This window comes from Ovis canadensis, chromosome 24, assembly GCF_042477335.2.
Source record: "Ovis canadensis isolate MfBH-ARS-UI-01 breed Bighorn chromosome 24, ARS-UI_OviCan_v2, whole genome shotgun sequence".
Classification (NCBI taxonomy): domain Eukaryota; kingdom Metazoa; phylum Chordata; class Mammalia; order Artiodactyla; family Bovidae; genus Ovis; species Ovis canadensis.
In genome coordinates, this window is record NC_091268.1 from 29,440,227 (window position 1) to 29,453,415 (window position 13,189).

The 13,189-nt window shown below is 43.4% G+C and overlaps 1 protein-coding gene across 4 annotated transcripts in view; it reads right to left on the bottom strand.

Annotated features, from left to right (window-relative positions):
• The window catches only part of MYH11 (myosin heavy chain 11), a 128,252-nt gene that overhangs the window by 105,747 nt on the left and 9,316 nt on the right, over nt 1-13,189 (bottom strand). For all 4 annotated transcript variants that reach the window (XM_069570191.1, XM_069570194.1, XM_069570190.1 and 1 more), the window contains exon 2: nt 3,518-3,879. In XM_069570191.1, coding sequence (XP_069426292.1) covers nt 3,518-3,862 — 345 coding nt within the window. In that variant the 5' untranslated portion in view covers nt 3,863-3,879. The remainder of the gene's footprint in view (nt 1-3,517; nt 3,880-13,189) is intronic.

The following is a 13,189-nucleotide window of genomic DNA, read 5'->3' on the forward strand; positions in this document are numbered from 1 at the left end:
GAGGATGGACGTGTGGCCCTAGTGGAGGAAGGGAGGTCGGATGAAGGGAAAGAGCACTGGCACACTCTATACACTACCGTGTGGGAAATAGCTAGTGGGACGCTGCTGTACGGCACAGGGACCTCAGGGGGCTCAGGGCTCCGTGATGACCTAGAGGGGTGGGATGGGGGTGGTGGGATGGAGGCTCAAGAAGGAGGGGGCATATGCATACACAGAGCTGATTCACGCTGTTGTACAGCAGAAACTAACACAACATTGTAAAGCAATTGTCCTCCAATTTAAAAAACAAACAAACAAAAAGAACCTGCATCTTTAAGGCTTCTACCTCTTCTAGACCCAAGGGGATGAGACATCTGCCAGGACGAAGCAAAAAGTGCCTTGTTTGAGATGAGCTTTGCAGGATGGAAGGGAACATTCTCTTTGTTACCAGGGGCAAAGTCAGGCATGGTCAGCTGCCTGAGCTTCACCTGCCATACACCTGTAACAAGGGCCATGCCTTCCGCCATCATGCACTGGGTGAATAACTTGGGGTGCTCCCCCACCCCATCCTATTTTATCTCCCCCGTCATGGACAACAGTTTCTAGTTAAGTGATTAAGTTGATCAGAAGGGAATGAGACAGAAGTAGACGCGTGGTCATAAGACTGAAAGGCTTTTCATCTAATCTGTCAGGAGAAGCACAGCAGGAATTTGAAGATTTGATTCATTTTTTTTAATCTGCTGTCAGAAGACAGTCTGGGTCTTGGGACCTTCATAAGGCCCTCATTTTCCCTGGTTTCTATTTTGGGCCCAAACATCTGTGTCAGAGGACAGCAGGCGAGATTCCTATCCAAGCCCATCCTTGACCTCCCTGGATGAAGATGACTTATCTTGGACAGGAGGCCCACAGGAGCCCAGTTCCTCTAGAGTTTCTTGAAGGCTGGTGTGCTTAGGAAAAGCCACTCTGTACCAACAGCCCCAGGCTGGGAATGCTTCCAGACAAAAGAGACTTCCTCTGCTTAGTTAGGGAGCAACTTAGACTGTCCTTGGAGGGTCTTTAGTACTCTGAGCCATAGCTTGCCTGTCTGTAGGATAGGACGAGCATGCTTCATCCAGCGGATGTTGTGTTAACTAAATGAGATCAAGAGAAGGTATGTATAGAATTGTAAGTTGTTTCCCAGTTCCCCCTTGGCTTTTAAAAACAAGCCATTGTAACTCTCTCTGAACTATCTATGTGGTTTAGTTGCCAAGTCGTGTCCTACTCTTTGTGACTCCATGGACTGTAGACCACCAGGCCCCTTTGTCCATGAGATTTTCCAGCAAGAATACTGGAGTAGGTTTCCCTTTCCTTCTCCAGGAGATCTTCCTGACCCAAGAATTGGACCTGGGTCTTCTGCATTGCAGGCAGATTCTTTACCGACTGAGTGAAGAATAATTAATTATGGTACATCCGTTGGATAGATCACAAAACCCATAAAGGGGCAGTTGGGGTCATGAGCGAGCAGTAGGAATGTTCATCCCTAACTTGTACATGGAAAGAGAGCAGGTCCCCAGCCTGTGTGCACAGACTTTTCAATACATTGTTGTTGTTTACTTGCCAAGTCATGTCCAACTCTTTTGCGACCCCATGTAGCCTGCCAGGCTCCTCTGTCCATGGAATTCTCCAGGCAAGAATATTGGAGTGGGTTGCCTGTTTCCTCCTCCAGGTGATCTTCCTGACCTAGAGATTGAACCCATGTCTCCTGCATAAGCAGGCGGATTCTTTACCACTGAGCACCAGGGAAGTTCCTTTTCAATACATAAACATGCAGTATTCTCACAAAGAAACATAAACATCTTATCAGCTGTTATCTCTGGGGGAGGATAGACTCTTGTGTTTGCTGTGCTTTTCTGAATTTTCCAGATCTTCTGGAATGAATGTGTCTCATTTTCCTAATTAGGAAAAAAAACTGCAAGACAGTTTTAGAGATGACAATGGGGGTTTGTAATTTCCATGTGGCAAAACATAAAGGGCAAGACCAGAAGGGCCTCAAGACAGAGGTGACTGTTTCTGTAAGTTTGCAAAGAATCCAAGAACATCTCTCTGGCAATAACAAAAATGAGCATAACCAATAAAAACAATACCTAACATGTTGAGTGCCTACAACGTGCCAGGAAGTATGCCACGTGCTTTCTTTTCAGAGTGACCCACTCCATGCATGCGTGCATGCTCAGTCACTCAGTCATGTCCGACTCTTTGCAACCCCATGGACTGCAGCCCGCCAGGCTCCTCTGTCTGTGGAATTTTCCAGGCAAGAATATTAGAGTGGATTGCCATTTCCTACTCCAAACCCACTCTATGAGGCAGGTACGATTCTTGTATTCATTTTACAGAGAAGGAAACAAAATGTCAGAGAAATTAAATAACTTGCCCAAGGGACAGATGTACCCTTTCTGAGTGGCAAGACAAAGGCTGGAGTGGGAGGCCCTCTGTCCACCAGTCTGGCTTGATGGGGGTACCATGTCCTTCTATATCCTAGGGAGCTGGTCCAGCCCACAAAGAATCTGTACCCCTGAGTTACACATCATCCAGTCCAGACTGTCCAACAGAGCTTTCTGCAATAATGGGAATTTTCTCCACCTGTGCTGTCCAATATGGCAGCCACTAGCCACAGGCATCAGGTGGGCACTTAACATGTAACCAGCACAATGGAAGAAGTGAACTTTTAAATATTGATGTTTAATCAATTTATATCAGGCCTTCCCAGGTGGCTCAGATGGTAAAGAATCTGCCTGTAATGCAAGAGACCTGGGTTTGATTCCTGGGTCTGGAAGATCCCCTGGCAAAGGGAATGACTACCTCCTCCAGTATTCTTGCCTGGAGAATTCCATGGACAGAAGAGCCTGGTGGGCTACAGTCCATGGGGTTGCAAAGAGTCAGACATGACTGATCGACTAACACTTTCACTTTTCACTTAGTTTACATCTAAATTTAGTTAGCAACATGTGGTCGGTGGCTGCCATATTGGACACTGCAGCTCTAATTCACTCTGACCTGCACGGTCAACCCAGAGGAAACCAGGTCCAATCGAGTCATTCCCATTTGTTACAGGGCAGGCCTCTACCAAACCTCACCAGGATCCTCATGTCTCCTACCTACTCGGCTGTGGGATGGATCAGCCTTCTCAAGGAGGTTAAGAGTTCTTTATTTCCAAGATGGTGGAAGAGCAGGGAACTACTTCACTGAAATCTGTTGAGCATGGACCATGCAACCATGTGATCACATGGGATCTATGGATCTCATTTAAGTGGGGGGAGGGTGACTGCTCTCATTTTGCAGATGGGGAAACTGAGGCTTCAAGAGGTGAAATAACCTGTTCAATGTCACAGCACTAGATAGGGCAGGGTGAATGGGAATCCAGGTCTGAACGATCCCACCCCACATGCATCCTCCCTCAAGGAAAATTTCAGCCTCCTAACTTGCACCCCAAAGACATCTGCAAGCCTCTCCACTGCCTCAGGGGTGCAGGAAACCAGCAAGAACTGGCCAGGATACTCACGTATATGAGTCCCGAGAAGTACCTCTCCCGCAGGTTGTGCAGCACAGAGGCTTCATTGAGACATGTCAGCTCTGCCATGTCTTCCACCTTGGAGAACTTGGGCGGGTTCATCTTCTGGATGTCATCCTTGCCGACTGTGACCTTCTTGCCATTCTCCACCAGCTCCACGATCACCTCATCCCCTTTCTCCTCCTTGATGCTGGCTGCCTCGAAACCCTGCTTCTCCGAAGGGACCCAGACCAGCTTCTTGGCCGCCCAGTCAGCCTGGGCCACTGGGTTGTTGATGAAGTTTTTGTCCACAAAGAGGAACTTCTCATCGTCACTGAGCTGGTCCTTCTGCGCCATGGTGCCTGGTTGGTCCCCTGGGGAATAAGGCAACCAGGTAAGAATGAGGCCAGAACCAGATTGGCCTAAAAACAGATCAAGAACCAAGCCCTAAAGACAGATAAAACATTCACCTCCCCATGTCTGGGGATGCAATCTGCAGAAATGTCTCACAAAGCACAAAGGTGTTCACAGCAGGATGGTTTATGTCGTCAAAAAATGGAAATGACACAAAGGCTCTTCAGAAGAGGATCTGCACTACTATATATTGTCCATCAACATGGCACAAATATGAAAACCATGATATTCTCATACAATGAAATGCCACTGAGGGGTTAAGATGCGAGAAGTAGGTCTAGATGTGTTGACATAGGAACAAATTCAAGTCTTATAGTTTACTATAAAAATAAAAGGGGGTGGTCCTCAAATGTTTAAACACAGGTTTATCACATGATCTAGCAACCCCATTCTAAGGTATATACCCAAGAGAAATGAAAACATACTTCCACACAAAAACTCAGGTGCGTGTTCATAGAAGCATTACTCCTAATAGCTAAAAAACAGAAGAAAAACCCAAATGTCCATCAACAGATGAATGGATAAGTAAAATGTGGCCTATACATTTAATCGAATATTACTCAACCACGAAAAGGAGCGGAGTACTGAAATACACTGAGTGTTAATGAATCTTGAAAACATTATGCTAAGTGAAAGAATCTAGTCACAGAGGACCACATATTATATGATTCCACTTATATAAGAAGGTCCAGAATAGGCAAATTCATAGAGATAAAAAGTAGATTAGTGGTTGCCAACAGCTGGGAGAGAATAAAAGGGCGACAGTAGAGGGATCAAACTGCAGACATCCATTGAATCATCGAAAAAGCAAGAGAGCTCCAGAAAAACATCTACCGCTGCTTTACTGATTGTGCCAAAGGATTGTGTGGATCACAACAAACTGTGGGAAATTCTTCAAAAGATGAGAATACCAGACCACCTTATCTGCCTCCTGAGTAATCTGTATGCAGGTCAAGAAGCAACAGTTAGAACCGGACATGGAACAACATACCAGTTCCAAATTGGGAAAGGAGTACATTAAGGCTGTATATTGTCACCCTGCTTATTTCATGCATTTGCAAAGTACATCATGCAAAATGCCAAGCATAAGCTGGAAACAAGATTGCTGGGAGAAATATCAATAACCTCAAATATGCAGATGACACCACCCTTATGGCAGAAAGCGATGAGAAACTCAAAAGCTTCTTGATGAAAGTGAAAGAGGAGAGTGAAGAAGTTGGCTTAAAGCTCAACATTCAAAAAACTAAGATCATGGCATCCGGTCCCATCACTTCATGGCAAATAGATGGGGAAACAATGGAAACAGTAAGAGACTTTATTTTCTTGGGCTCCAAAATCACTGCAGATAGTGACTGCAGTCATGAAAGTAAAAGACACTCCTTGGAAGAAAAGCTATGACCAACCTAGACAGAATATTAAAAAAGCAGAGACATTACTTTGTCATCAAAGGTCTATCTAGTCAAGGCTATGGTTTTTCCAGTAGTCATGTATGGATGAGAGAGTTGGACTATAAAGAAAGCTGAGGGCTGAAGAATTGATACTTTTGAACTGTGGTGTTGGAGAAGACTCTTGAGAGTCCCTTGGACTGCAAGGAGATCCAGCCAGTCCATCCTAAAGGAAATCAGTCCTGCATATTCATTGGAAGGACTGAAGCTGAATCTGAAACTCCAATACTTTGGCCACCTCATGAGAAGAGTTGACTCATTGGAAAAGACTCTGATGCTGGGAGGGATTGGGGGCAGCAGGAGAAGGGGACGACCCAGGATGAGATGGTTGGATGGCATCACCGACCTGATGGACATGAGTCTGAGCAAGCTCTGGGAGTTGGTGATGGACAGGGAAGCCTGGCGTGCTGCAGTCCATGGGGTTGCAAAGAGTTGGACGTGACTGAGCGACTGAACTGAACTGAAGTAGAGGAGAGTGGGGTTTCTTTTTAGGGTAATGAAAATGTTCTAGAATGTACTGCAGTGATGGATACACAATTCTGTGAATATGCTGAAAGCCATTCAATTGCACAATTTAAATGGGTGAATTGCATGGTATTTAAACTGGATCTGAATAAAACTGCTTAAAAATGAAATATAGGGAATATTGTAAAGCACTAGTATAATAACCCATTTTTATTTTAAAATATTTAAAATTCATATAGGCAAAATAACTGGAGAAATATGTACTTATTGAGTACAGTTTTGAAGGGATTTTTACTTTTCATGAGTTTTTTCCTAATTTTTTGTAGTAAAATATATATAAGACTTACTATCTTACACATTTTCATTTCAGTGACATTAAGTACATCCATGCTGCTGCTGCTGCTAAGTCACTTCAGTCGTGTCCAACTCTGTGAGACCCCATAGATGGCAGCCCACCAGGCTTCCCTGTCCCTGGGATTCTCCAGGCAAGAACACTGGAGTGGGTTGCCATTTCCTTCTCCAATGCATGAAACTGAAAAGCGAAAGTGAAGTCGCTTAGTCGTGTCTGACTCTTAGTGACCCCATGGACTGTAGCCTACCAGGCTCCTCCGCCCATGGGATTTTCCAGGCAAGAGTACTGGAGTGGGTTGCCATTGCCTTCTCCAAAGTACATCCATATTGTCATGCAATTATCACCACCATCCAACACCAGAACTATTTTCATCTTGTAAAACTGAGACTCCACACCCATTAAACACTAATTCCTCATTACCTCCTCCCTCCAGCCACTGGCAAGCACTATTCTACTTTATGTTTCTAGGAATTTCACTACTCTCAGGATCTCATGTCAGTGAAATAATTAGTATTTATCCTTTGTCACCAGCTTATTTCATTTAGTATAATGTCTTCAAAGTTCATCCATGTTGGAGCATGAATCAGAATTTCACTCATTTTTTAAGGCTTAATAATATTTCATTGTACAGACATATGGCATTTTGTTTATCCATTCACCTATTGATGGACACTTGAGTTGCTTCCACATTCCCTCTATTGGGAATAATGCTACTTTGAACATGGGTACACTTTCTATTACACATTTTTGCCAAGAAAGAAAGTGAAAGTGAAAGTTGCTCAGTCGTGCCCGACTCTTTGCGACCACATGGAATTCTCCAGGCCGGAATACTGCAGTGGGTGGCCGTTCCCTTCTCCAGGGCATCTTCCCAACCCAGGGACTGAACCCAGGTCTCCTGCATTGCATGTGGATTCTTTACCAGCTGAGCTACATGGGAAGCCAATATAGTTTTATAACTTTTATTAAATTTATGATTAACAAAAATAGATACTTTACAAAAGACTTTGAATAACCAGTTCACATAAGAAAAAGGTGTTCAGCCTCAGGAGTAAATGGAGAACTACAAGGTGAAGCAATGAGATGTTGCTTTTCACTCACCACTTGGCTAAGATGAAAACCACTGTGTGGTCAGGAGAGTAGGGGCTGGGGCTCTGCATACATTGCCCTTATGGATGGAAAAGTCCTAAAAATTCACACACATCCCTTGACCTGCAATTCCATTTCTAGCAATTTTGTTTGCGGAAACAGACAAGTGTTAACAGATGTATAAAAATGTGCACTGCCGTGCAATTTGGCACAGCAAAACCTGCAAATAATCCAAATAGTTTTCAGAAAGTGCCTTGTTAAATTACAGATCATCCAGGCAACAGAATGCTATAAGCCCACCCAAAATTCAAGATGTAGACTTTTATATATAACACACAAAGCTTTGCCCTTTCAAGCCCCCCATCCCTGGGGCCCCGTGCTGTTGGTGGGAATATAAGTTGGTGCAGCCACTATGGAAAATAGTATGGAAGTTCCTCAGAAAACTAAAAATAGAGTTACCAGGAATCACTACCAGAATGACCCAGCAGTCCTATTGCTGGGAATATGCCTGGACAAAACTATAATTCATACAGATACGTGCATCCCTATGTTCACAGCAGCACAGTTCACAATAGCTAAAATATGGCAACAACCTATGTTCATCAGCAGTCAAATGGATAAAGAAGAGCTGGTGCATAGATACAACGGAATACTACTCGGCCACAAAAAAGGATGAAACAGTGCCATTTGCAGCAACACGGATGCAACAAGAGATTATTGTACTAAGTGAGATAAGTCAGAACCCTAATACCATAAGATGTCACTTATATGCGGAATCTAAAATATAGCACAGAGGAACCTATCTATAACATGGAAACAGACTTACGGACAAAGAGAACAGGCTTATGATTGCCAAGGGGGAGTGGGGAGGAAGAGGTGGGGAGTGGGGAGGAAGAGGGGTGGACTGCGAGTGTGGGATGGGCAGATGCAGACTATTACACTCAGAACGGATAAACAAGGTCCTAATGTAGAGCACAGGGATATATTCAATATCCTGTGATGAAACAGAATGGAAAAGAATATTAAAAAAAAGAATGTTAAAAAGAAGAATGAAAGTGATAATTCATAGACTTCATGCTGTTTACAGATTTGCCCACAAGTTTTAAACATTAAAAGACTCTAAATTAATTAACATGCAAATTATAGACTTGTAAAATAAAAAATAAGGATTTTTCCCTTTCATCTTAACCTATTTGTCATTTACATGCTTTAAAATTCTCTCATTGTAAGTGCACAATTCAATGGTTTTTAGTAAATTTAGAGCTGTGCATCTATCATGATGCTAAATTTTGGAACATTCCCACCATCCCCAAAAGGGTTTCCTCATGCTAGTCTGAAGTCACTCCCTGTTCCTACTCCCAACTCCCTGGCAATGACTAATCTTCTATCTGTCTCTATAGATGTGCCTTTTCTGGACACTGCAAAAAACAGAATTGTACAATAGGTGACTTTTGGCCATGCAAAGTCAATATGACAAAAACCAATATGCCTAAATGGAATACTCAGCAATAAAAGGAACCAATCACACAATAAAAGAGATGACTTGTGAAAGCAAGCTTAATGAAAGAAGCAGAACCCAAATCCTACACACGCTATTATTCCACTGATAAGAAGGTCTAGAAAAGGCAAAGGGGTGGCAACAGGAAATGGATCAGTGGTTGTTCACAGGCTGGGGAGGGAAGTGGCCGCCAAGAGGCACAAAGGAACTTCCGGGGCGATGGAAACATTCTATATCCTGATCATGGCAATGATTATACGACTATATACATTTGTCAAAATTCACTGAGCTGCACACTTAAAAACCAGTGAATTTTTTAAAAAGTCAAAGAAATACTATACGTACATTATACCTCATACAGCCGAATAAAATAGTTATAAAAGAATGTCTTGTGATTTTATTTATTTTTTCTTCATTAAAAAATTAACTTATTTATTTTAATTGAAGGCTAATTACTTTACAATATTGTAGTGGTTTCTGCCATACATTGACATGAATCAGCCATGGGTGTACATGCGTCCCCCCATCCTGAACCCCCCTCCCACCTCCCTCCCCATCCCATCCCTCTGGGTCATCCCAGTGCACCGGCCCTGAGCACCCTGTCTCATGCATCGAACCTAGTCTGGTGATCTGTTTCACATATGATAATATACATATTTCAATGCTATTCTCTCAAATCATCCCTGTCTTATCATTTTATACATCTGTGTATACATTTTTAAAAGTCTAGAAAACTACACGCAAAAATATTAAACCAAGGTTCTGTTTGGTCAAATATGGGGCAGTCTGAATATCAGTAAGGTAAATACAACAGTTGAAAGATTAGTATGTTTAAATCCATGAGCTCATCATAGTTAAAAAAAAATTCACAGATCATCTTTGTAAGCTGCTGGGGAATCAACCCATGGTTTTGAAAATTGGTAAAGAAAGAGGGGGAAACTAAGACACTGATTCTGCCTCTCTACAAATTCTTCCTCAAGGCCACTAAATAATTGACAAGAAGTCTGTCTTTATCTGAAATATTAAGTCATTAAGTGTCAGATTCTCCATTCGATTGTCTAGATATGTACAGGAGAAGAGCTGCTGAGGCAACACTCTTTTCAGACCCGCCCAACGGCCCATCCCAGGCCCTCCGACCATACCTGCAGGAGCTGTCCTGCCCTCGGAACACTGGCTCGTGTTCAGCTACTCCAATCCGACCCACCTCTCCCACCTCTCCTCCCCGATGCACTGGTGGTTCCAAAGAACTAAGGTGCAGGCTGAGTGAGGATGTACAGTCACAAGGACATACTGCGTGGTTGATGCCCCTCCTTCAGCAGAAAACAATTCATAGCTCCTTTAGCTATGAATCCCCTCTGGGAGGCACATAACCTCTGATCAGCTTTGTTTTTGCAGCGTTAAGTTTACTGAGTAGCTGTAGGTGGTGTCAGCCCAATCCAGCCATTATAAAGTTCTCCATCTGCTATTCAGGATTCCCAGGTGGCGCTGGTGGGAAAGAACCCACCTATCAATGCAGGAGATGCAAGAGACGCAGGATAATTTGCATGCTTGGACTCCAAATCCCATGGAGGTGGATTAACTTCCACCTCCCACCAATGGGCCCTTGGAGCTGGGCTATCAACTCCTAAAATGCAGACTTTGCCAGGCAAAAATCAGAGGGGCAGTTCCTCCAGCTTTCCTCTTCTGGGGTGAAAATAACAATAACAAAAACCAGGAGCTAATTTGTTCAGAAAGGTTAGTTATTTCTCCCAGGCGACCTGATCTAGTAGCTCATTAAAAAATAAAATAAGAAATGAGGGAATCATTCCCTAAATCTGGAAAATCACTCCAGTTATCCCAAAAAGTGAACTAAAGAATTGTAGAAAATGTACACTGTTCCAGGCTTAACAATCACAATTCCTGCACTTTAAATTCTTTTAGGAGGGGGTGACTCTGGGCATGTGGGATCCAGATTCCCCAAACAGGGACTGAACCCAACCCCCCTGCAGTAGAAACACGGAGTCTTCATCACTGGACCCCCAGGAAAGTCGCTCTTAATTTTTAAATTGCTATTGAATTTCTCCTGGGACATAGTAAGTCCAACAGCATTCTCCCTTCACCCCCCTTTCACTGCTTAAAAAAAACACACTACCATCTACTTAGAAGAATTCCTGCTATATAAATGTAGAGGAAATGATGAAACTAGAATGTAGCAGTTCTGGAACTCTGAATAAAATAATGGGTCTTGGGAATCACTATCAAAGTTGCTAAAACATCAGACCAGTGGTTCTCAAACTTCCTTGTGCATCAGCTTCACCTGGGAGGTTGTGGAATCACAGACGCCTGGGCCCACCCTAGAGCTTCTGAGCCAGTAGGTCTGGGGTGAACCCAGGGATCTGCATTTCTAACAGGCTCCCGAGTGATGCTGAGGATGCTGGTCCACAGTTTCAGACCCATCCCATTATGTCAGATGACAAGCAAGTGTGCTGTGTGCTCAGTTGTGACTGACTCTTTGCAACCCCGTGGACTGTCGCCTGTCAGGCTCCTCTGTCCATGGGGTTTTCCAGACAAGACTACTGGAGTGGGTTGACATTTCCTCCTCCAAGGGATCTTCCCAAGAAAGGGATCAAACCTGCATCTCTTATGTCTCCTGCATTGACAGGTGGGTTCTTTCCCACCAGCGCCACCTGGGAATCCTGAATAGCAGATGGAGAACTTTACAATGGATGGATCGGGCCGACACCACCTACACCTACCCAGCAAACTTAACGCTCCAAGAACAAAGCCGATCAGAGGTTACGTGCCTCTAGAGGGGATGCCTGGGGAAGTGGCCACCACCACCAGTGAAATATTCTTACAGGAAAAAGGGGGTGGGTGGGGACAGACACTGACGAAGCCTCTGGCTCTAACACCTCTTTAAGGGAAATGCAGGACACAGGGAACATGCCAACCAAGGTCACGGGCGTGTGACAAAGCCCACAAGGTAGGATGAATGGCTCAGTTTCTTTAACAGGTAAACCATTTTAAAAGGGGGGAACCTATAGATTAGAAGAGGCTTTGGGGGGGACTTCCCCGGTGGCCCAGCGGTCCATTCTCCCGACGCAAGGGGCCTGGGTTCGATACCTGGTCAGGGAACTGGATCCCATATGCTGCAACTAACACCCAGAGAAGCCGCATAAATCAACAGATATCTATTGAACAAAGATGTATAATAGTTTTTTAAAAACCCTGTTCCTCAAAACGGTACCTGATTAAGTAAACTACAACTCCACACCATGATAAGAACAAATCACACAAACACTTGTGTGAAAAAAAGGCAGACACAAGAAGGACATACTGTGTGATTCTGTTTACAGGCAGAACCCAGAGATGCTTTAGGCTCAGTTCCAGACCACTGCAATAAAGCAACTATCACAACAAAGCAAGTTACATGGATACTTTGGTTTCCCAGTGTATAAAAAGGTTGCATTTACACTATGCTGTTGTCTGTTAACTGTGAAATAGCATTATGTCTAAGGTCTAATTATAGCTAATGTCTACCTTAGTGAAAAATACATGATTGTTAAAAAATTCTGACTTTCATCTGAGCTTTCAGTGAGTCACAGTAGCAACGACAAAGATCACTGATCACAGATCGCATAACAAATATTACAATGAAATCACCTTAAATATACAAGAATTACCAAAATGTGTCACAGAGACAAGAAGTAAGCAAATGGTGTTGGAAAAATGGCACCAACAGACTTGCTGAACATAGATTTGCCATAAGCCTTTAAATTGTAGGGAAAAAACCCCCACAGTATCTGTGAAGCACAACAAAATGAGGTGTGCCTGTATATGAGATTCAAAACCAGGCAAATCTAACCTATGGTGCTAGACATCAGATGTAACTGGAAAGGTAGGACATGATGGAGGTTGATGGAGCTGATAACTTTGTTTCTTAATCTGAGTATCAGTTACATGGGTGGAAATTCATCAAGCTACATGCCTATAGAGATGTGCACTGTTCTGATATAGAAAACACTTCAATGAAAATTTTTTCTTTTTACCTTTAATTATGGTAAAATACACATAATAAAATTTACCATCTTTACCATTTAATTGTGCAGTTGAGTAGTATAAGTACAATCAAGAGAAGTTTTTGAATGGTAACCAATTACACCCAAGAAGACCGGGAGATGTATTTTATTTGTTTTGAGCAGCATGACAACTAAGTGGGCTCTTCCTAATTTCTATGTTGGTGCTGCTGCTGCTGCTAAGTCACTTCAGTCATATCTGACTCTGTGTGACCCCAGAGACGGCAGCCACCAGGCTCCCCCGTCCCTGGGATTCTCCAGGCAAGAACACTGGAGTGGGTTGCCATTTCCTTCTCCAATGCATGAAAGTGAAAAGTGAAAGTGAAGTTGCTCAGTCGTGTCCAACTTCTAGCAACCCCATGGACTGCA